We start from the raw sequence: 22,557 nt of genomic DNA on the forward strand, positions 1-22,557 counted from the left end.
GGGGTGCGGGACCGCGGCCAGCGTTGGGGTGAAGGGATATTTACCTCTCCCAGGAGCCGTCCCCGCTTGTAGAGCGTCCCACTGCCCGTGTCCTCTATGTACCACCCGGGGGGCTCGCCCCCCGCGCCCATCCTGCCCCCTCTGCCGAGCCCTGCAGCGGGGACACCCAAAGGACACCCGCACCCCGGCACTGTAACCCCTTCAGCACCAGGCTGAGGGTGTCTGGGGCTGGCCCTGCGTGGCCGGAGGGTGCTGGGTGCGAGGGGCGCAGACCCCCAACACCCCCCCGCCCGGCAGATCCCGCTTCATCTACCGATCGATAAGCGGGGACCCCCGGTACCACCAAACCTCCCCCCCCCCGGGATGCCCGCATCAGGGGGTACTGGGAGGGTCCGGGTAAGGATAAGAGCGGGTGAGGGGGTCCCGTCTGCTCCTTCCTCTCTGCAGCAAGGGCTGGGGGGGGGCCCCGGGGGGGGGGTCGCAGATGCTATTCCGCAGCATCTGCGACCCCCCCCGGGCCCCCCCCCAGCCCCTCTTCGCTCTCCAGAGCTCCGGGCTCTGAAGGGTTAACGGGCGGCTGGGGAGGGCTGGGCGCACCTTTGGGGCTGGATATTAATAACGCGGCGGGGAGGGACGGGAGACGAGCGGGGGGGTAGAGGGGGGGGGGGGAAAGCCTCGCCCGGCCCCCCCTGGAGCTGCGCAGGCGATGCCCGATCGTCCCGGGTCCCCTTTCCCCCCGGACTGAGCCGCCGGGATGCCCCGGGCGATGGGCGGCACGGCCGGGTGGGGGGGTCGGGGAGCCCCGGTCCCCCGCGGGGGACCCCACGGCGCCCGGTAAGGTCCCGATTTCTGCTTAATCCCCCCCCGCGGAACCCCCAGACCCCCCCCTCACCCCCCCACGCTCCGCCCGGGGTCAGCTCCGCTCCTGAGGGGAAACTGAGGCACGCGGTGGGTGCCCCCCGGTTGCTACCGGGGTCTGGGTATCAGCCGACCCCCGTCGGGCTCCGGACCCCCCTCCCCGGAGCGACAGCATCGCGACACAACCCCCCCCCGCCCCAACACCCCGGGGGGGACCCAGGCGTCCGGGCGGCCACTCGCGACCCCCGGTCCCCGTAGGAGGGGAACGGGCACGGCCGGGGGGATTCCCCGACGCGGGGCTGGGACCCCTCGGGCTGGAGGGGGGTCGGGGTGCTGCGGAGTCGGGCGCTTTGGGACCGGGGACACCCCACACCCCCCCCGCTGCCCCCCATCTCGCTCCCCCCGCGGCGGGGCCGCATCCGGATCCGGAGCGACGCGGAGTCCCGGCCCCGCCGCGCAGGTCTGGTCCTGTCCCGGCAGGCAGCGAGCCCGGCCCCGCGGGGCCGTGGGTGCGGGAGGCGGCCCACCCCCCCTCGTGCCCACCCACCCACCCGCCGTCGGGGACCCCCGGGTCCGCATCCCCGGACCCCGCATCCCCTCCCGCTGCGTCCCGCCCCCCCTCGGCTGCGCGGCTGTGACACCCCCCCCTCCGGCACCGCGGGACCCCCCCCACCGCCGCCATCCCGCAGCCGGTGCCCCGGGGCTCAGCGCTCTCCACTCCCGCAGGCGCCGGCGGCTGCGGCTGCTGCTCCTGGCCTGGCTCTGCCTGGGCTGCGGCCCCGGCCCCGCGCAGGTGAGGGACCCCCGGACCCCCGGCCCGCACCCCCCGCCCCGCCCCGCGCGGCCCCGCGCTCACCCGCACCTTCCCCCGCGCAGGGCTCAGCCCCGGGGACTCCGCCGCGGGACCCCGAGCCCCCAACCCCTGCGCGGCCCCGGGGGGTCTGGGGGGGCTGGGGGTCCTGGAGCTCCTGCTCCAGCTCCTGCGGGGACGGCGTCGCCCTCCGCGCCCGGAGGTGCCTGCGGTGAGTGGGGGACGGGGCGGCGTGGCTCCCCCCGGGGTGTCCCCAAACCCCTCCGCAGAGCCCGAAGCCCCCACAGCGCCCAAACCCCCTGCAGCACTCAATCCCCCCCCTCCCCGCAGCACCTGAATCCCCCCTGCAGCACCCAAACCCCCCGCAGAACCCGACCCCCCCCCCAGCACCACCTGAACCCTGCCCTGCAGCACCTGAACCCCCTGCAGCACCCAAACTCCCCCAGCACCCGAACCCCCCCCGCAGCACCCAAACCCCCCGCAGCACCCGAACCCCCCAGCACGGCTCCGCCACCGTCCCCCCACGCGTCCCCGCAGGCCCTCGGCACCGCACTGCGCCCCGGCCACGTTTCAGCCGCATTTCGGAGGGGAAGGGGTTGGGGGGGGGCGGGGGGAGCTGGACCCTGCTGCCTCCACCCTGGGGTGCAGCTCCGGCAGGATGCGACCCTGTGTGGGCACCGTGGTCGCCACTCCTGCTCCCCCGGGGGGGTCCATCACTCCCAGCCCGGCTGCAGCTGGGTGGCTCGGTGGCTTGGTGGCTCAATGGCTGGGTGGCTCAATGGCTGGGTGGCTCGGTGGCTCGATGGCTCAGTGGCTTGGTGGCTGGGTGGCTCAATGACTTAGTGACTTAGTGGCTCAATGCCTGGGTGGCTCGATGGCTGGGTGCCTGGGTGGCTTGATGGCTCAGTGGCTTGGTGGCTCGGTGTCTCGGTGGCTTGGTGGCTGGGTGGCTCAATGACTTAGTGACTTAGTGGCTCAATGGCTGGGTGGCTCGGTGGCTGGGTGGTTCGGTGGCTGGGTGGCTCGATGACTTAGTGACTTGGTGGCTCAATGGCTGGGTGGCTCAGTGGCTCGATGGCTGGGTGCCTGGGTGGCTCGGTGGCTCGGTGGCTGGGTGGTTCGGTGGCTGGGTGGCTTGGTGGCTGGGTGGCTCGGTGGCTCGATGACTTAGTGACTTAGTGGCTCAATGGCTCGGTGGCTCGGTGACTCGACGCTGCGATGGCTCAGTGGCTCGGCGTCCCGTCCCCGAGGACGCTGCAAGGCCCCGTGGGGACACAGGGCGCAGGCCGGGCTGCTGGTGGGGGCCGTGCCCCGGTCCCCCCGTGCTGACGCTGTGGCCGCAGCTCTGCCGAGGAGGAGCCGTGCTCGGGCGACCCGCGGCAGTACCGGCTCTGCCAGCTCCAGGTGAGCGTGCGAGGGCCATGGCACAGCCACCCACCGTCCCGTCCCCGTCCCCGTCCCCGCTGTCCCCGCCGTCCCGCGGGGCTCCATTGTGCCGCTCCCGCAGGGCTGCCCCGACGGCGCGGTGCCCTTCCGTGCCATGCAGTGCTCCCTCTACGACAACGAGCCCGTCCTGGGCACGCCGGGCCGGTACCGCTGGGTGCCCTTCCACGGAGGTGGGTCCCGGCGTGGCAGGCAGCGTCACTGGGGTGGCCGGGGGCCGTGGCTGCCACCGGCGTCACCCCCGTCCCTTCCCTTCCCACCCGGCAGCCCCCAACGTCTGCGACCTCAACTGCTTGGCCGTGGGGCACAACTTCTACTACACCTTCGGCCGGGTGCTGGACGGCACCCGCTGCGGCCCCGGCTCCCCGGACCTCTGCGTCGCTGGGCGCTGCCTGGTGGGTGCACGCGGGGCCGGGACCCCCGGGACCCCCGGGACCCCCGGCCCTGAGCCCCCACGCTGAGGCTGCGTCTCGGCTCCCTGCAGAGCGTGGGCTGTGACGGGATCCTGGGGTCGGGCAGGCAGCCGGACGCCTGCGGCCGGTGCGGCAGCGGCCACGACGCGTGTCTCTTCGTGCACCGGCTCTTCCAGGGCACGGACCCCTCCTCCGGTGAATGAACCATTGCCCCGGCCCCCTCCATGGGTGAATGCTTTGGCTCTTGGCTCCCCTGTCCTCCTACCCCCCCCCCCTGTGTCCCCAGGGCATCGCCTGGGTCCCCTGGCACCCCGTCCCCTCGCCATCTGCCCCGTCGCTGCTGGGGAATCGTCCCAGATCCCTCCCCATCCCCAGCACGCGGGGACAGGGACAGCAGGCTCGGAGGAGCCCCCTCATCGAGGTGGTTTTGCCCCGTTGCAGGGGGTATCGCTCCTCCGGGGCTGGGTGGGGGATCTCTGGGGCACCCCAGTGCTCCGTGGGGTCCCCAGGGGTGTGCGGGTGGGCACCCAGTGTCTGTATGGTCCATACCTGGTGTCCATGGGGTCCCCAGGCGTGTGCGGGGGTCCATGGGGGCACCAGGGTCCATGTGGTCCATACCCGGTGTCCATGGGGTCCCCAGGGGTGTGCGGGTGGGCACCCAGGGTCTGTGTGGTCCATACCTGGTGTCCGTGGGGTCCCCAGGGATGTGCGGGGGTCCCTGGGGGCACCCAGGGTCTGTGTGGTCCATACCTGGTGTCCGTGGGGTCACCAGGGATGTGCGGGGGTCCCTGGGGGCACCCAGGGTCTGTGTGGTCCATACCCGGTGTCCGTGGGGTGCCTGGCCAGGCTGCGGGGACGACGATGCCCGGGACGGCAGACAGCCCCTGTGCCACCCCTGGGCCCCCCAGGGCCATCGCTGGGTGCCCCAGATGCCCCAGTGGGGCCCGGCTGGGTTAATGCTGCTGCTGCCTGGGATGGGACCCAGAGCTCTGCCACGCCCGGTCCCCTCCCGCCCCAGCCCTGTGCCCCCCGTCCCTGCGCCGTCCCCTCGGGCCGGGCCCCGGCTCTGCCCTGACCCTGCCCCCCCGCCAGGTTATTTTGGGTACATGAACGTGACCAGGATCCCGGCTGGGGCCACCCACGTCAAGGTGACGGACAAGAGCCGCAACTACCTCGGTAGGACGCGTCCTGTCTCCGTCCCAGTCAGACCCAGTCCATCCCAGTCGGTCCTGGTTGGTGCCACCCGTGGGGCAGGGGGTGGCCGTGCGGTACCATGCGGTGCCGTGCCATGCGGTGCCATGCAGTGCCATGCGGTGCCGTGCGGTGCCGTGCGGTGCCATGCGGTACCGTGCCGTGCCATGCGGTGCCATGCGGTGCCATGCGGTGCCGTGCGGTGCCGTGTGTGTTCCCGTGCTCAGAGGCCGTGTTGAGCATCGCGGGTTCGGTGACCTCGCCGGCGCTCGGGGCACTTTTCCAGAGGCCGCTGCCGGTTTCGGGAAGGGCTGAGCTGGAGCGGGGCCAGGCCAGCAGCCGCCGGACCAGGACCGGGACCCCCGTCCCCAGACCCCTCCTAGTCCCCCTCCCGAAGCAGCTGGGGGCCCATCCCCGCTGGGACCGGGGCTGGGGGGCTCCGGAGGGGGGGTTTTGCACACCAGGGCTTGGCTCCAGCTTGGGACCGAGGCCAAGTTCTTACGAGAAAGCAGATTTCTCCCGCGCCCCGACGCAGCTCTCCCAGCCCACGCTGCCCTCCCCGCTCAGCGAGAGGCCTCCGGCGGGGACCCAGGCGTCCGGGCTGCCCCCCGCCCCCCACCCAGCCCGGCGCAGGGGTCTCGGGGCCGTGCGGTGCTCGACCCCCGGTCACGCTCCCTCCCGCAGCGCTGATGACGAGCGATGGGCGCTACGTGCTCAACGGGGACTGGTCCATCGCCTGGCCGGGGCCGTACGAGGCGGCTGGCACCCAGCTGCTCTACGCCCGGTCCCCCGACGGCACCGAGAGCCTGGAGGCGCGCGGGCCCACCGGCGAGGACCTGCACCTGATGGTGAGGGTGAGGGCGGCGGGGGGACGGGGGGCAGCGGCCCCCATCGCTCCCCTGAGCTCTGCCCCTGCCCGCGCAGGTCCTGCTGCAGGAGCCCAACCCCGGCATCGAGTACCAGTTCTGGCTGCCCCGCGGGCACCCCCGGCCCGGCCACGGGGATGCCAGTCCGCTGCGGCAGCCCCAGCCCCGGGGGGCCGGCAGCCCCCCGCCCCGGGAGCCCCTGATCACCCCGACCCCCGTGCCACCGCGCCAGCCCGGGGGCTCTGCCACGGAGCTGCCACCGAGAAGCCCCCCTGGCCAGAGCGGGGCCGGGGCCCTTGCAGGTGCTTGCTCCCCCGCGGGGGTCCCACAGCCCCCTGCACCCCTCGGCTTTGCTGGGTGGAGGGTCCTGGAGAGCCTCGGGGGGTCTCTGTGAGATGGGGACCCCAAAAAAGTGTCCCCTTGATTTCACCCTCCCTGGGGCACTCGGGAGCCTGGCACGTCCCCTCTCTCCTCATGGGGTGTAGACCCCCAATGCCCCCTCCCACCCCTGCAGGGGGGGTTTGGGGGTGCAGCATCCCCTCTCCCCCCTAAACTGCTGCAGCTTTGCTCCCGCAGGGCGATGCGGAAGGTGCCGCCCGCCCAAGGGACGCTCCCAGCGCATCCGGCACTTCTGCCAGAGCGACTTCGGTGAGCGCCGGGCACGGGAGGGGGCTCGGGGCGACGCTGGGGGAAGCGCCCGGCTCCGGGTGCCCGACGCTCGCCCCGCAGTCTTCCAGGGCCGGGTCCTGGCGCGGCGCTTGGTGGGGCAGGAGACGCGCTACGAGGTGGAGGTGCAGACGCCGTACCGGCACCGCTTCCCGCTGGTGCCCCGGGAGTACGTGTGGGTGCCCAACGCCTGCGGCTGCCCCCCGCTCCGGGACGGCGGCGAGTACCTGCTGATGGCGCGGCGGCACGTCAACCACGAGCACACGCTCAACCGCATCCTGCTGCCGGGTGACGGCTACGCCCGGCCGTGGACCCCCCGCGAGGACCGGCTGGTGCGGGAGGCAGCCCGGCACTGCCCCCAGCCCCGGCTGCCCTGAGACCCCCGGCTCCATCGCCCGGGGAAGGGGGCGGCCGGCGGGACCCCCGGGGCTGGGAATGCTCCTGCCGTGCGCCGAGTCCTTGCCGTGGCCGTGGAGAGGCCAGGGCCCCCCGTGTGCCCTCTGCCCCGTGCCGGGGGTCTCGCCGTCCTCGGGGTCGGCTTGGCTGCGGGGAGCGGAGGAGGGTGGTAATTTATTTTTTTCGCAGAAAATAAATCTGTGTGTCAGCTCGCTCGCTGCGTGCGCCTTCCTGGCCCGGGGTGTCCCCTGCCCTCCCCACCCCAGGGTGCCCGGGCTGGGGGTCCCCACCTGCATCCCCGTGCCGAGCCCCCGGAGCGACGCGCCCGCCCGGCAGCGTGTCCCTGTCCCCGAGATGGCCACCCGCCAGGCCCTGCCGTTCGAGGCCGGGCACCCACCGCTTATCTCTCTTCCGGCGGAGGCGAGCGGGTCCCTCCCTGCGCCGGAGCCCCCTCGCCCGTAACCCAACCCGTGGGCTGGCGGGCGCAACCGTGGGGCCCGCGCGGGGACGGGACGGGCGCGGGGGTGCTGCGGGGACGGCCACCCCGGGAGCGCTGCGCTGGGCACCCCAGGGTGCTTCGCCTGCTCCCGGCTCCTGGGGTGGTCGCGCACCCATCCCGGGGGTGGGTTTGGAAGGGCTGAGCTCTCCCAGCTCGTGACGCTGGTGACTGGTCCCAAACCGGGCATGGGGCTGGTGGTGGGGGGTCTGGGGGGTGGGTGCCCTGGGGTGCCCCGAGTGGCAGCTGCCAGCCCAGGTGGGTCCTCAGCATAACGAGTAATTAATCACCAGGAGCCAGAGATGAGCCCCGAGGGCAGCTGGGGGCCGTGCTGGGCTCCTCAGCTGGTCCCAGTAACGCCTGGGTGATGCTGGGAGCACGGGCGGAGGCACCCTGGGGTGATTAGGGCTGGGAAGGTGCCTCCACCCTATAAAAGTGCCCCCTCCCACCCTCCCCGTGCTTTGTTGGGGGCTGCTGGGGGGGGTTTGGCCCCGGGCAGGGTGGGTGTGCTGGCTGCTGTGCCCTTGGAGGGGGTCCCCAGAGCGGCACCCCCAGCTCCAGCAGCTCCTTCGGCGCGAGCGATGCCCAGCAGCCCCGGGGCGGGGGCTCAGCACCGTCACCTTCGGGCACCCCGTGCGTGGGGCGTCCCTGCCCCGCTGTCCCAGCCATGGCGGGCTTGGGGACCCTCACCCCCCGTGCAAAGAGACCCCGCAGGGAGAGCAGCGGGGGGCTGCGGCTCCCGGCCACCAAGGCTGGGGCTCGCCAGCGGGGCAAGAGCCAGCAGAGAGCGGGGGTCCGGGGGGGCCGCTGCCCGCGGTGGGGCTGGGAGCCCTGCGAGCCCGTCCCTTGTCCCCCCTTGGCGCCCGTGACCCCCGGGAAGGGCCGGCTGGCGAAGCTGCGGGGCGAAGGGGAGCGTCCCAGGCCGGCGTCCGCTCCCCCCAGCCCCAGGGACAGGGGTGAGCGTGACCCCCCCCGGGGCAGTCCCTGCCTGGGGAAGGAGGGGGGCTGCGCTGACGGGACCCCTCTGTCCCACAGAGCCTGCGAGCCCCCCGCAGCCCTGCTACAAGGGCCCCTACTTCTCGGGGCTCCCCGTGGATGAGCAGCAGAACCCTGCCACCCCCAGCCTGTGAGTACGTGGGAGGGGGTCCCCGTGGCCCCCCAGCCCCGCCGACCCTCTGCTTTCCTCTGGCCAGGCTGGTCCCCGCGGCCCCAGCACCCGGCAGGGACGGACCCCGGAAGACCCGCAGCACCCCGGAGCGCACCCTCGTCCTGGAGCTGGTGAGCTGGGGGGGGCCGGGGGGGCTGCGGCTGTGGGGCTGGGGTCTGACTCTGCTCCCCGCTCTGCAGGAGGGGACCCTGGTCTGCTCCTCCGTGCTCGCCGGCTGGCGGCGGGGGGCTGCGGCCACCTTCACCACCGCCTTCCAGGGAGACTCCTATGAGGTGGGTGCCCACGGGCTGGGTCCCTGGGGGGGCACGAGGGCTCCGAAGAACCGCGTTGTCCCCTTGTCCTCTGTGCCCGTGTCCTTCTGTTGTAGGTGGAGTGGAAGGGGGGCCCAGGGGCTGAGATCCGGGGGGAGATGGTGGCTGGGGGGGCCTTGGGATGCTGCCTGGGGTGCCGGTCCCTGTCTCAGAGGGTGCCTGGGCGTCAGGAGCAGGGTGCTGGTGGTTTTCTGGGGCTGCCTGGTGATGCTGTTCCCTTCCAGGTCCACGTGAAGCTGCGTCCCCACGTGCAGCAGTTCCTGGAGACCCTTTCCAAGACCTTCGAGGTACCCGGAGACCCTGGGCTCCCCCCGGGTCTGCAGGGAGCTGGTGGGGTGCCAGCGCGTTGGGAGTGGGGGGGACTCGGGCAACCTGTGCAGGGACCTTTGCCTGCTCCCCCAGATCTTCGTCTTCACAACTGCCAAGCAGGACTACGCCGAGAAGGTCCTGGAGGTGCTGGACCCCAAGAAGAAGCTGATCAGGTGATGGCCCTGGTGAAACCCCGCCGGGGACCTCCCGGGGGTCGGGGACCGGTCCCCACGGGCTCGGCCTCCCCCTCAGGCACTGCCTCTCCCAGCGGGACTGCCTCTGCGCCCGGGGCTGCTACTGGAAGGACCTGGCCCGCCTGGGCAGGGACCTGGCCAAGACGGTGGCTGTGGACCACACCATCCAGGGCTTCCCTGCCCAGGTACCGGCAGCGCGGGGTCTCATGGGGGGAGTTCGTGTGCCCCGGCCCCCCGGGAGCGCCGCGGCCGAGCCGGCTGCTCCGTGGCCAGCGTCCACCCTCTCTCCGCAGGCTGCCAACTGGATCCCAGTGCCGCGGTGGTGGGGAGACCGGCGGGACGAGGAGCTGCTGCGCCTGCTCCCGCTGCTGGGACAGCTCGGCCGGGCGGTGAGGGCCGGGGGGCTGCCCTGGGCTCCCGGGGCAGGGGGTCGTGGGCAGAGCCCCCTCCCCTGACCCCCCGTCTCTCCTCGTGCAGGACGACGTGCGCAGCGAGATCCAGCGGCAGTTCCCGCACCGCGGGCTGCCCACCGGGGACTAGGCCAGCCCGGACGGAGGGGAGCGGGACGGACGCCGCGCCGGTGGGGGTCCCGCTGCCATGGGGGAAGCCGTGCTCCGGCGCGTCCAGGCTCTCGCTCGCCCCGCGGCGCTGGGCTCGACGGCGTTGCGGCACAGCCGGCACCCCTGGGTCTCTCCCTTGGTGTTTGCAGCCGTGGTTTGCTCACAGGCTGCGAGGGAGGGGTCCCCACCGGGGCTGGGGGTCCCACCGGCGAGCCCCTTGCTCTCAGCTGCTGCTCGGGGAGTGGCTGGGTCCCCGCTCGCTCCCGTCCGCGCTCTGCGAGGTCCGGCCGGGGGCTGGTGTCGGGGGTGATTACACGCTCCAAGGTCTCGCTCTCTTCCGTGTCACCTCAGTGCTCGGTGCTGGCACAGCCGGCGTGCCGCAGCCGCGTCCCGGGGCGGCGGGGTCCTGGGGTCGGGGCGCCAAGACCCCCGCGGTGCTGGTGCCCCTGGCAGAGACCCCGCTGGCAGCTCCGCCGGTGCCACGCTGCGTGCCACGGCATGGCTGCCACCGCACCGCTGCCAGCCGTCATGGGACAGCGCGTGTCCCCGCTGCTGCGGCGGGGGGAGCAGGGTGGCCGTGGGGTGCGGCAGCCCCCCAGACCCCCTTTTTTAAGGACTAAAGGCTGCTGGCACGGAGGAGCCGGGGACTGCGCAGGGCAGCAGCAGCGTGGCTGCGGGCTGTCGTCCCCGAGCAGCGGGTCGCAGTCCGGCTGCCTCCGCTCCGCCAAAAACCGTGCAGGGCTGCAGCCGGGGCTGTGCTGGCTGCGACGCCGGGGTGCAGCTGCCTGGGGACAAGTCACAGCTCCTCTTCCCCACGGCCCTCCGCGCCTGGGAAAGGGCACAGGGCTCCCGGCCACGCTCCCCGGCCCTTCTGGAAATAGCTCCCTCGCGGCAGCGAGCCGGGCTGGGCCCCCCAGCACAGCTCAGGTCCCTGGGGGGTGGGGGGGACCGGCCAGGCGGGGAGGGAAGCCACCACCCCGCACGCCCAGAGCGGGACACGGCGTGGGATCAGCCCAGGCGCTGCTGGGAGGGGACGTCACCCTTTGGAGAGTGTGGTCCAGAACAACCGGTTTATTTTGGAAGCCGGGCGAGGGCGGCTCTGTCCCAGGCTGGGGTCCGGCCGCCTGCGTCCGTGCAGCCCTGGCTGGCGTCACGCTGTCCTCCCAGCCTGGGGACAACAGGAGCTGCCTCTCACCACGCAAAAGGCCACACGGTACGTGACACAGAGCATGGCCGAGAGGACCAGGCTGCCGCAGAGGAGGACAGGGAGGGGGTCCCTCTGCAGCCCCTCCTTGGGGGGGAATCCCTGCGGAGGGGAGAAGGAGCGGGTCAGCTCGTGGAGGGCATGGGGACAGGAGGTGCAGTTGTTGGCCGAGGGGCCCTGGCACGTGTAGCAGGAGGGGTGGCAGCTGGCACAGACGCGGGCTGCGCTGGTGGCTCACCGGGTACGGCCGTAGTAGCGCGGAGGGCAGCAGGGCAGGCAGGAGCGGTGGAAGGCGTACGAGGAGCGGCCGCACTCTGCGGAGGGAGCGTGGCGTGGGCCGGGCTGCGGGGACGAGAGCATCGTCCGTACACTCCCTGCGCGTCCCGCCTGTGGCACGCGTCCTCGGCAGAGGCTGCGGAGCTCTGGGGGGGTCATGTCCTCCTCCGTGCCGTGGAGGTGCAGGGTGACGCTGAGCAGCAGACCTGGGGCAGGAGGGACAGGGCTCTGTGATGGTGGCAGCCACGTTCACCGTGTGCCCGTCGGTGCAGCGGTGCCGCAGGTCGGTGGTCACCTGCAGGGCAGAGAGGGGTCTCGGCACCGCTGCTGGCACTGTGGGCAGGACCGGCTGGCGTTGGGTGACTGCAGCCAACGCTCCCCCCGTGTCCCCTCGTGCTTTTTAGGGTCGAACGCAGACATTTCAGCGACGCCTCCTCTCCCTCCCCAGGCAGGGAGGGCTCGGGGGAGCCTGCTCAGTGCTGGGGGAGCGGCGTCTGCCTGTGCCCGTGGGGCATCACGATCTGCTCCTGGCTGGTGGTCCTGCTGCCGTAGGTGGTGGTGAGGATGGCGGAGCAGCTCTCGCCGTACCGGGGCCACCGGCCAGGACACTGCCCACCACCAGCGTGTAGATGCTGGTGGCGTACCCGTCACAGTTGTCGTAGTTGATCTGCCATTGCTGGAGGCCCAGACAAAGATGGAGCTGAGGCCACCGCGTCCCTGGAAAGGGGGGGACGCAGGGAGGCTTGAGCAGGGAGTCCTCGTGCTGGCGAGGTCCCCGAGGCCAGTGCAAAGCTTCCTTTGGTGATGCCTCTGTAGAAAGCCTCCGCTGCCAGCGCGCCCATCCTGTCCACAGCCTTCCCGTCGTCCTCGGGGCCCCAGCTGGCACTGTGGACGTGGGCATGCTGGGGCCGCAGGGACTGAGCCTCCACCACGTCCGTGACGGGACCGTCCAGCACCCGCACGCCTGCCGGGCCCGGCCGAGGAGCGGCGGCGTGGACGGAGCCTCACGCGTGCCACGCCAGCGTAAGGGCTGAGGGGCATCGCGCTGGCCCCCGCTGCTCCCCCCGCTTCCCTCGAGCCCCTCTCACGCGAAGATGCCCTAAGCAGATCAGGCTCCCGCGGGTCTGGGCAGCTGCTGCCATGTGCTGGCTCCCTAAGCTCCTCGTTAAGCCCTTTGCAATTAATCCTGGCAAGTTCTGCCAGCTCTTAACCCCATTTACCACACTCGCTTCCGCGGCGGAGCCCGCGCCTGCATGGACCCCCGTGTCGTGGTGGGCGTTACACACCCGGGGACACCGCAGCCCCCTCTACCCCCTGCAAGCCCCCGGCTCCCCCGGAGCAGCCCTGCCTGGGACCACGCGTCCCTCCCCGGGGTGCCCGAGCTGGTTCACGACCCCCGTCCCTGCAGCGCGTTGGAGCAGCGGCTCGCCTCCGATTTTGGCGTCGTAGGCAACGCCTGCTCCGCAGAGGCGGTTGCTGGCTGCAGCCGCCATTTCTCCAGCACAGCTTGTCCCGTGCCTGAGGGGCACGGTCAGCCTGGGAGCCGTCCTCGGTGAGGGGTGACAGGGCCTGGCATAGCCTCAGGCCCCCCCCAGGGACAAAGCACCCAGCGCAGGGTGCTGGGTGAGGCTCACCGGTTCTCGTCCCCGGCGGTGTGCCTGGGCTGGGGATGGGGTCGTTGCTCTTGAAGTCGTAACTTGCCGGGGGGTCCTGTGGCAGAAAGAGGCACCGGCGTGAGCAAACCGCCCTTCGGTGTGGGTTGTGGTGGCTCGGCGCGGGCGCCTGGCAGCGCGGAGGGGCAGGGGGGCCCCTTCGCACCCCGCATCAGCGCCAGGTTCACCTGGAGCTGCGGGGCACGGGGCTTTGCTGAAGGAGCATAGCGTCACACGTCGCCGTACCGCTCCATCACACCGCGGCTCGTGGCCGGCGACAGAGCCTGGCGTGGCGAGCCTCCCGGCCGGGCGGTCGGCAGAGGGGAGCTCCAAACTTCTGGACCGACGTCGTTATGAAAACAACCAAGGTTGAGCTGTTCTTTCCCCTCGGAGCACGTGAGGATTTACCAGCTTTACTGGCTTTGCAGCTTGCTGTAATTAACCTGTTCCGGGGGCCCGAGCGCCTACGAGTTCCAACACTTCCCCGGTGTGGAAATTCACTGCGGGAGACACCAAACCTTTTGATCCAGCCCCGGAGAGGCTGAGCTCCCACCGCAGCGTCCCGCGGGCGGGATGAAGGCTGCGGCCCCCACCCTCCCCTGCAGACAACCCACCCCGAAGGAGCCGGTCGCGGCGCCCGCGCTGCGCAGCCCCTCGCAGTTACGTGGTTGGCAGACAGGTCCGGATGGTCCCTCTCGATCCCGCGGTCCAGGACGGTCAGCACGGCCCCCCGCCCGGTGTACCCTTTGCCTCAAGCAGCGAGGATATTTAGATCGGGATTGATGTCGTTGTTCTGGAAAAGGGATTCAATTTGCTCAGTCCCCAGGCAGCGGGGCTGCGGTGACCTTCAAGGGCTCTCCCGCTGCCTCATCACTGTCGGCATTAGAGCTGCGTACGCAGCGGGGAGGAGATTTGCTTGAGGATTAGAAGCGAGAGCGGCAAAATCTCACCATGTGCCACTGTTTGTGGAACCAGCGATCGGCTGGCACCACGCCGACGCTCGCCTTCGTGCACCTCTTGACGGTCTGCTGCTCGGACCAGAGGACCTGGGTGGGCAGCAGCGGTGCTGGCGTCAGGCAGAGCCCGCCCGGCCCAGCGCATGGCGGCCTCGGTCCCTGCAGCCGCCTCCTCCGCACCCTCGGCTCTCTCGCCAGGCGCAGGCTCCAGCCCCAGTGCCTGCTCAAGGCCTTCTGCCGGGTGCTGCGGTGCTTGAAACGGTAACAAGGCGCTCCCTCCATCACCTGCAGGAGCCAAGAGCTCCCGTTTCCAGGCCAGCAGCCGGGCTGGGGACGCGTGTGCCAGCGCTGCGTGGTCCACAGAGACGAGCAGGACGCGTCTGCTGCGAGGCGTTCGTGGCGGGAGAGGCAGAGAGCGTGGCTCGGAGACAGGGCCGGCTCCCGGGGAGGGTCTGTGCGCGCCCGCCGGGCTCTCCCGCTCCCCCCGGCACGCGCCATGCGCACCCCCACCGCACCGCGCTCTCAGCTGCGTCCCGTGGTGAACAGCACCGGGGGGGAAGGGGCGTGGGGTCGTGGAGTCACAGCGTGCTTGGGGCCGAAGGGGCCTTCGGAGGCCGTCTGGCCCAGCCCCTGCGGTGAGCAGGGACTTCCTCAGCTCCATCAGGCTGCTCAGAGCCTGCTCCAACCTGGCCCTGCACGTTTCCAGGGATCGGGCATCCCCCCCTCTCCGGGCACCTGGTCCAGCGTTTCGCCACCCTCAGCGTGAACAATTTCTCCCTTACGTCCCGTCTAAATCCACGCTCTTTCAGCTTAAAGCCGTTACTCCTTGTCCCGCCACAACAGGCCTTGCTGAACAGATTGTCCCCACGATCAAACGCCCTAATTTAAGATTAAACTGGTGGTGTGCTGTGGGAGACGTGGTGGGGACGAGTGGAGGGGAGGGGACACGCAATGGGGATGGCACATGTGGGGATGAGTGGAGGGGATGGGAGACTCAGTGGGGACAAGTGGAAGGGATGAGTGGAGGGGAGGGGACACGCAATGGGGATGGGACATGTGGGGACGAGTGGAGGGGATGGGACACGCAATGGGGATGGGACATGTGGGGACGAGTGAAGGGGACAAGCAGAGGGGAGGGGACACACAATGGGGGTGGGACATGTGGGGATGAGTGGAGGGGCCGAGCGGAGGGGAGGAGACACGCAATGGGGATGGGCCACGCGGTGATGACAAGCAGAGGGGCCGAGCGGAGGGGACACGGGCGGGACGCGGGCACGCAGCCGGGCGGTGCGGGGCTCCCGTCCCGGCGGCCCCGAGCAGGCCGTGCCGCCGGGCCACCCCCGCGGCCCCCCCGCCACCCGCACGGCCCAGCTGCTCAGGTAGACGCGGGGCTCGGCGGGGCCCGGCGGGGTGACTGCCGCGGTCACGGCCATGGCCACGGCCACCACGGCCACCGGGAGCGGCCCCGGCCGCGCCGCCATCGAGGCCGCGGGGTTTGAGCGCGCGTTGCCATGGCGACAGCGTCGCCCCGCCCCGCCCGGCCCGGCCGCGCCGCCGCATTGGCCCGGGGCAGCGGGGGGCGGTGGCGAGAGGCGGGGCCGGGGCCGGGAGCGGGGCCGGTCTCGGTACCGGGAGCGGGGCCGGGGCCGCCGCAGCCATGGGCACGGTGCCGCAGCGCCTGCAGCGCTTCCTCGACCGGCCCGGGCCGCTCGGCGACCTGCTGGGCCGGCTGGAGACCCGCACCGGCGTCCGGCGGCTCTACCTGGCCACAGGTGCGACCGGTGCCCAGGACCCCCGGGACCCCCGGCCCTTTCCTTTTCCTTTTCCCCTTTTCCCCTTTTCCCCTTTTCCCCTTTTCCCCTTTTCCCCTTTTCCCCTTTTCCCCTTTTCCCCTTTTCCCCTTTTCCTTTTCCCCTTTTCTCTTTTTCCTTTTTTCCTTTTCCCTTTTCCCTTTTTCCCTTTTCCCTTTCCCTTTTTTCCCTTTCCCTTTTTCCCCTTTCCCTTTTCCTTTTCCCTTTCCCTTCCCATTTGGGGGGTCTCCAAGGGTCCCTCCTCTTTCCCGGGGAGCCCTGGCAGCCCCTCACCGTGCCTCTAGCCTCTGCGGGGGGTGCTGGCAGGCAGGGGACAGGCAGGGGACAGGCAGAGGACGGGCAGGGGACAGGCAGAGCAGGCAGGCGATGGGCAGGGTACCCCGTTTGGGGGCTGCTGGGTGCGCTGGTGCAGTGGGGCCACGCTGGGATGGGGGCCGGGGAGGCACCAGTGCTGTCTGTCCTCGCCCACGACAGATGTGAACCCCCACACCCTGACCCGAGGGGAGGCACACCCCAAAACCCACAGGGTCTGCATGCCAGGGGTCTGCACCGGACCCTGAAGACCTCTGAGAAGCTGGGCCCTGGCAGAGGGGGGTCCCCGCTCCCAGCGGGTGAGCCCCCAAGACGCGGTGGGTCAGAGCGGGCGCTGGGGACGGGAGCGGCTGTCCCCCCGTCCGGCGGGGTTCGCCTCCCGCCCCCGCTCCGGCTGTTCACCAGATCCTGTTTGCTCATTAATGAGAAACCAGCCGGCACCTCGCCGGGGAGCGGCCCGGCACACGGGACCCCTCTGCTCTGACCCTCGCCCCGTGCCGCACTCTGCCGGTTGACGACTCGCCCGTCCATGCTCTCCGACTCGGTGTTTGCTATAAAACCCCCCAGGAGGGCCTCGGGGTTTCCCGGTTGCCTGCCGGGCTCTTCCGCTCCCTCCCGGTGCCGTTTCCCAGCCCTTTGCCTGCTGCGGGGCTGGTTTTCCCGCTCCAAGGGGGAAGGGAGCCCACGGGCGGGCTCGTGCCGCGGCGAGCAGGTTGTGTTTGGACGTGGCTCGTGGCAGCCGAGCGTCTTCCGAGCAAAACAGACCTGGGGGCTTTGGTCGTGCTCGGACGTGGCGGACTTGGGGGCAGGGGAAGAGCGGAGGCAGCGCGTCCCCCAGAGCGGTGGTCCCGTGTCCTCGGTCCCCGTCCTGCAAAAGGAGAAGCTGGTGCTAAACCACGGAGAGCCAAATTCTCCCTCCCCCAGCTCTGGAGCAATTCGTAATTTGTGCTGGAACGCAGCAGGGTCAGCCCTGCGTCCCTGGGGCCGGTAGCGACCCACGGGCTGCCGCTCGGAGCCCCTCTCGCCTGGCCTCTGGGCAGCACAGCCGGGTCAGCTGTGCGGTGGCTTTGGCTGGGTAAAAATCATCACCGGGGAGGGCAACGTCCCCTTCCCCAGGCACGGGGCTGGCCGTCACGCCGGCTGCTCGCCCTCCGTGCCGGGACGGGCGCCGTGGGATGGCCCCGGATGCCCCGCTCAGCGGCTCCGCTTTGGAGGCGAAGCCTTCTCCTTGTTTTTTGCTGTTACATAAATTTCTCCGGGGGCTGAAGTTCGCCCGTGAAATCCCTGCTGAGGCTCTCGGGGGAATGAAACCCAGCGCTGCCTCTGCGTCTTCCGTGAGGGGAGGTTCGCGACTGCCCCGAAGCCGGGTGCTCCTGCCCCGCTCCTGGGGAAGAGCCGGAGCTGTGGCTGCCGTGCGCCGGGGGCCAGAGCAGGGCACGGAAACGCTGCCGTGAGCAGAGCGGGGATAATCCGTCCTGCGAGCCCGAGCGAGGGCTCTCCTCTAATTCCCCGGCAGAGCCAGGCTAAGCCCGGGCCGTGCTGCGCACCGCAGGGCAGGATGCTGATGTCGCAGAGGAGTCTGGACGTGGGGCAGGCGAGACGCTGCTGGGCTGCGACAGTGGCCGCGCTGGCCTCCGGCGCTGCGTGTCCCCAGGCTGCTGTCCCGGCCTCTGCCCCGCCGGGGTCTGGGTTTCGGCCGCCTCGGGTGCGAGCTGCTGGGTGCCGGCATCTCCTGCCCTGCGAGCCAGCTCCTTGCTGCAGCTTCCCCCCTCCGCCAGCTCCCCCCGCTCCGGTGATCCTGCCTCCGGGGGCTGGGAATTCTCCAAACAAACGGCCAAAGCCTTGTCTTGCGTTTAATTTTAACGATTTAATTTAATAGCAGGGAAGTGGGGTTGGATTGATGGCTCTCAGGGGGCCGAACCCGTAACGAAGGGTGGCTGCTCAGCACAGCGGGTGCGGGGGTGCGTGCAGGGAGTGGAAAGGAGACGCAGGCGCTGGGGGCAAGGCTGGTCCTTGAACGGGCGTTATCGGAACGCCGAGCGGCTCCGGGCCCTGCGCGCGGAGGAGAAGCTCGGTCCCTTAACTTTGGACCGTAGGTGCGTGATAACGTCCCTGCTCCCGGCAGCTCTGGAGCCTTGGCCGGGGTCCAGGCTGGCGAGGGGTCGAAAGCGTTGCGAGTTTGCTGTGGTAAACTCACTTCCAGGCCAGGGAGGGGACGAATGGTGACGGATCGTGGCTCCTCGGGGACGAGGGAGTGCCTCTGCCCCCGTGACAGACCCTGCCCCGCGCTGCGTGGTCTGCCGTGCGTCAGTGGTCTGCCGTGCGGAGGGTCGTACTGCCGTTAATTGGCAGTGGTCGTTATTACAGAATCCCAGCATGGCAGGGGTTGGCAGAGCCCTCTGTGGGTCACCCAGCCCAACCCCCTGCCCAAGCAGGGTCACCCAGAGCAGGGGGCACAGCACCGCGGCCAGAAGGGGCTGGAATATCTCCAGAGAAGGAGACTCCACAGCCTCCCTGGGCAGCCTGGGCCAGGGCTCTGTCACCCTCAGAGGGAAGAAGTTCTTCCTCGGGTTCAGCTGCAGCTTCCTCTGCTTCAGTTTGTGCCCGTTGCCCCAAACCATTCCCAACCGGAGGGTCCCGCCACGCGCCTCTTCTCACTCCAGGGATGGGAATTCTGCTCAGCCAACCGAGCCAGGGTCTCTCCGCGCCGTCTCGGTGTCGGCAGGTACGTGACCGTCCTTTCTGTCCCGCCGGCAGGTTCTGCGGCGTTCCTGGGGCTGTACCTCGTGTTCGGCTACGGCGCCTCGCTGCTCTGCAACCTCATCGGCTTCGCCTACCCCGCGTACGTCTCGTAAGTGCCGGCGTCCAGCCCAGCCTCCCCGCGGCGCCCGGAGAGCGTTCCCTGCCCGTGGCCGAGGGTCTCCCTGGCAAACGAACAGGCAGTCGTGGTCGGGAAGCTCTTGAGACCTTCCTGACAGCGCTGGGACCTGGCGTGGTCCCGGCGTGGGGCAGCAGCGCCCGGGAGGCAGGTTTGCTCCGGGGTTTGGAGGGCCTGGGGAGGAGGTGCCCACCCTGGCAGCAGGGCTGCGGCAGCACTGCCCTTCCCCTCTCCTGCCGCAGCATCAAAGCCATCGAGAGCTCCAGCAAGGAGGATGACACCACGTGGCTGACGTACTGGGTGGTGTACGGCGTCTTCAGCCTGGCCGAGTTCTTCTCCGACATCTTCCTCTACTGGTTCCCCTTCTACTACGCCGGGAAGGTAACGGCTTCGCTGGGGGCTGCCAGTGCCAGAGTCCTCTCGCTGGTGGCCGAGCTTGGAGGAACCAAGTGGGGTGGGCTCTGCCCCGTTAGCGGGGTGGTGGTGGGTGGCCGTGGTGAGGCCGCACTCCATCGTGGAGCTCCCTGCACTCAGCTGAGGTCCGGGTACCTCCAGCGAGCTCCAGCCTTGGGAAGGTGCCCTGGGGCCAGGCTGGGGGGGACCGGGGCAGCCCAGCCGCTGCCCTGCCATCTTCCGCCTCTCCTCCGGCAGTGCCTGTTCCTGGTGTGGTGCATGGCCCCCGTGTCCTGGAACGGGTCGCAGGTGCTCTACCAGAACGTCATCCGGCCCTGCTTCCTCAGGCACCACCGGACCGTGGACCACGTGCTGGGCGACCTCAGCACCAAAGCCCTGGACGCGGCTTCCAGCATCACCCACGAAGGTAACGCAGACCCCCGGGCCCCGCTGGCCCGCTCCGCGTCCGGGGCGGGCGGTTTTCCCCGGAGCACGTCCCAGCAGAGCTGGGACGCGGGCAGCTCTCGTTTTAATTACCACCAAGCATCCATCTCTCCGTCTCCATGGGCCGTGCGCTCGCAGCCGCGGCAGGAGCCGAGCGGGGGGCTCGCTCCCCCCATCCCCCCACTCTGTAATTCTCTCTCTTCTCTTGCGCCGGGGGTCCAGTCCTGCAGACCCTGGTCCGCAGCAGAGCCCGGCTGGCGGCCGACGTGGCACCGCAGCTCAGCCTCTCTGTATGTAAGAGCCGCGGTCCCCGCTGCCGCCGAAGGGAGAAGGGGCCGTTCTGCGTCAACCGCCCCGCCGCGGCCGCGGCCGCCTCGGCACCGGCCGAAACCAGCTCGTGCGTGGCTCACGCACAACCGCCCCGTTCTCCCTCGGCGTGGGTAGAGCAGCCGCTTTCCCTCCTGCTTCTCCGTAGCCAGACCCCGCAAGCCGTGTCCGGCCAGCTCGCGGCTCCCGTTCCAGGCCCCAACCGGGTGCAGCACCCCGGGGAGGGCAGGAGCCGGCTGCCGACCCCCTGCTGCAGCTTGGGGGGGGGATGTGGGATGGGATGGGTGGGTGCTGCTCCAGGGATGGGACCTAACGCTTGTCCCCGCGTCCTCCACAGCCTCCCGAGCAGCCTTGAACCGGGCGCAGGATGCGGAGAAGAGCAAGTGAGAGCGGCCCGTCCCCGGTACCGGGGGCCTGGGGCTGGGCCTGGTTCCCGGCCGAGCGGGACCCAGGCCCAACCCCAGGCCCCACCGCTGCGACCCTCAATAAACCCCCACTGCTCCCTCCATGACACCACGCGGCTCCTTTAAGAGCGCGGACGGGCGGGGCCTTGAGGGGAGCGGGCGGGGCCTTGAGGGGCGTGGGCGGGGCCCTGAGGGGAGCGGGCCGTGTCTTTAGCGGAGCGGGCGGGGTCTCGGGGGGGTGGGCGGGGCGAGCAGGCCGGGATGACGTGCCTCCGGGGGCGTGGCGGAAGTGAGGAGCGTGGCGCGGGGTGGGGCTGTCTGTGTGTCCGTCCGTCTGCAGTAACGGGCGGCGGAGGAGGTCGGTCGGTCTGTCTGTCCTGGGGGGAGGGAGGGGTCTGTCTGTCCTGGGGGGAGGGGGGGGCGGTAGCTCGCTCTGTCTGTCCCGAGGGGAGGGAGGGCTCTGTCTGTTTGTCCTGGGGGGTGCGGGGGGGCCTTTCCGTCTGTCCCAGGGGCGGGACGGGCCTCTGTCTGTCTGTCCTGGGGGCAGGGGGGACGGAGGAGGTCGGTCCGTCTGTCCTGGGGGGGGTGCAGGTGTTTTCAGTCTGTCTGTCCGTCCCAGGGACGGGGGGTGTCTGTGTGTCGGGGGCGGGGGGGCAAGGAGGGGGTCTGTCCGTCCTGGGGCAGGGAGGGAGGGAAGCCTGTCTGTCTGTCTGTCCGAGGGAAACAGTGAGGGGGGAGGGTGTCTGTCTGGCAACGAGAGGGCTGCTGTCTGTCCTGGGGCAGCGAGGGGGTCTGTCCGTCTGTTTGGGAGGGACAGGGAGGGGGGTCGGTCTGTCTGTCCATCCACAGGGCAGTGGGGGGGGTGTCTGTCTGTCTGTCCGGAGGGCAGTGGGGGGGGTCAGTCCTTGTGTCCGTAGGGCAGTGGGGGAGGGTCTGTCTGTCCAGAGGGTAGCAGGGGGTCTGTCTGTCTGTCCGTCTGGTGGCCACGGGGGGGGGTGCAGCGCAGCCCCCTCACCGCCCCCCCCCAGCCCCCCGCATGCAGCCGCCCCGTGATGAGCTCCAAGGCCAAGCGGGTGCTGCCCACCCGCCCTGAGCCCCCCAGCCCGGAGCAGATCCTGGCCGACGTCCGGGCCACCCACCCTGCCGACCCCGTCTTCCTCCTCCCCGCGGAGCCCCGCCGGGACCGCGACCCCTCCGCAGGTGAGCCCCGGCGGGGGGTGGGGAGGGCCGGGGGGGGGTCCCGCCGCCCCCGCTGAGCCCCCCGCTGCCGGCTGCAGGTCCGGCGGCGGCGGAGCGGGAGCGGCTGTACGGGCAGAGCCGCTGCTACGTGGCGATGAACCAGCAGCTGCAGGAGTGCCGGGAGCGGCTGCGGGCGCGGCGCGAGGAGCTGCGGCAGGCGGGTGCTGCGCTGGAGCGCGGCGTCGCCGAGATGAGGCAGAAAGCTTTCTGAGGCCGCCGGCTCCGGCGCTGTCGGGGCTCGGGGCTCCCCTCCGCCGGACGCCCCGCGGTTGCGGCTTCGCCTGCCCGGATCGGCGGTGGAACTGATTGCGTTTGGTTTGCGGGAGGATCCGGCATCGCCGCGGCTCGGCGGTGCCTCGCTGGCGTGCGGGAGGGCCGGGGCTGCGGCGCCTCGGCAGCCGGACCTGTCCCCGGGGACCACCGGGACCCGCTGCCGTGGGGCGGGAGGGGAGGCTGGGGCCCCGCCGCCCGTCTCGCCGGCGGGTGGCATGTCGTCTGCGCCCTCGCGCCGCGGCTTCGCCTACGACTTCTCCATCTGGTACTGCCCCGAGGACGACCACATCGCCTCCTGCATCTCGGAGCGCTTGACGAAGGAGGGGTTTCGGGGCTACGCCCAGCACCAGGACCAGGTGGCTGGGACCTCCGTCGTCCTGACCACCATCGAGGCCATCGAGGCCAGCCGCGTGGCCATCCTCCTCCTCTCCACCAAGTCCCTGGGCGACCCGTGGTGCCGGCGCGTCTCCGAGTGGAACCTCTACCACATCATCCACCGCGCCAGGACCAAGATGATCCCTGTCTACGTGGGCGTGACGAAAGCCGAGGTGCCCCTCTTCCTGCAGCACCTCAACGAGCTGCACTACCCGACCGAGTTCTTCTTCGAGCGGCTGCTGGGCAGCCTGCGGCCCTCCCGCTCGCCCGCCCGCAGGGCCAGGCCCGCCCCAGCCCCCGCCGCGGACAGCTGAGGGGCCGGGGTGCCCAC

General features: G+C 71.0%; 4 protein-coding genes and 1 long non-coding RNA gene across 6 annotated transcripts; 4 read left to right on the top strand and 1 right to left on the bottom strand.

Moving 5' to 3' along the window:
* The first annotated feature begins 363 nt into the window (after window positions 1-363).
* On the top strand, window positions 364-6,843 carry ADAMTSL5 (ADAMTS like 5). Its single transcript, XM_075443931.1, has 13 exons — window positions 364-396; window positions 880-1,112; window positions 1,339-1,651; window positions 1,735-1,880; window positions 3,013-3,073; window positions 3,177-3,285; window positions 3,380-3,507; window positions 3,597-3,720; window positions 4,618-4,701; window positions 5,401-5,564; window positions 5,641-5,884; window positions 6,159-6,230; window positions 6,312-6,843. Exons 1-13 carry the CDS (start codon window positions 364-366, stop codon window positions 6,623-6,625), a joined length of 2,025 nt encoding a protein of 674 aa, XP_075300046.1. The 3' UTR covers window positions 6,626-6,843.
* Window positions 6,844-9,192: 2,349 nt separating this feature from the next.
* LOC142364457 (uncharacterized) lies at window positions 9,193-9,756 on the top strand. The gene is made up of 3 exons (XR_012766276.1): window positions 9,193-9,307; window positions 9,416-9,511; window positions 9,600-9,756. It is a non-coding gene; the product is annotated as an uncharacterized LOC142364457 (long non-coding RNA).
* A 1,046-nt stretch (window positions 9,757-10,802) lies between these two features.
* PCSK4 (proprotein convertase subtilisin/kexin type 4) lies at window positions 10,803-15,251 on the bottom strand. The gene is given in 17 exon segments (XM_075443932.1): window positions 10,803-11,200; window positions 11,239-11,314; window positions 11,316-11,374; window positions 11,377-11,495; window positions 11,661-11,766; window positions 11,769-11,831; window positions 11,834-11,879; window positions 11,951-12,126; window positions 12,592-12,680; window positions 12,797-12,833; window positions 12,836-12,872; window positions 13,479-13,607; window positions 13,765-13,860; window positions 13,951-14,055; window positions 14,457-14,462; window positions 15,079-15,110; window positions 15,113-15,251. Coding segments are annotated over 17 exon segments (1,683 nt in total). The 3' UTR covers window positions 10,803-10,832.
* A 128-nt stretch (window positions 15,252-15,379) lies between these two features.
* Window positions 15,380-20,400, top strand: REEP6 (receptor accessory protein 6). 2 transcript variants are annotated; one of them, XM_075444051.1, is made up of 6 exons: window positions 15,380-15,542; window positions 18,651-18,744; window positions 19,014-19,152; window positions 19,423-19,591; window positions 19,831-19,898; window positions 20,273-20,400. In XM_075444051.1, the coding sequence occupies exons 1-6, from the start codon at window positions 15,428-15,430 to the stop codon at window positions 20,288-20,290; spliced, it is 603 nt and encodes a 200-aa protein (XP_075300166.1). In that variant the 5' UTR covers window positions 15,380-15,427; the 3' UTR covers window positions 20,291-20,400. The 2 variants fall into 2 exon arrangements, with proteins under 2 accessions (XP_075300166.1, XP_075300167.1); XM_075444052.1 differs by lacking the exon at window positions 19,831-19,898 and having other exon boundaries at window positions 20,273-20,395.
* Window positions 20,401-20,610: 210 nt separating this feature from the next.
* On the top strand, window positions 20,611-21,789 carry C27H19orf25 (chromosome 27 C19orf25 homolog). The gene is made up of 3 exons (XM_075444173.1): window positions 20,611-20,697; window positions 21,368-21,539; window positions 21,617-21,789. Exons 2-3 carry the CDS (start codon window positions 21,392-21,394, stop codon window positions 21,787-21,789), a joined length of 321 nt encoding a protein of 106 aa, XP_075300288.1. The 5' UTR covers window positions 20,611-20,697; window positions 21,368-21,391.
* The last annotated feature ends 768 nt before the right edge of the window (window positions 21,790-22,557 follow it).

The sequence above is a fragment of the Opisthocomus hoazin genome, chromosome 27 (assembly GCF_030867145.1).
Source record: "Opisthocomus hoazin isolate bOpiHoa1 chromosome 27, bOpiHoa1.hap1, whole genome shotgun sequence".
NCBI classification, from domain to species: domain Eukaryota; kingdom Metazoa; phylum Chordata; class Aves; order Opisthocomiformes; family Opisthocomidae; genus Opisthocomus; species Opisthocomus hoazin.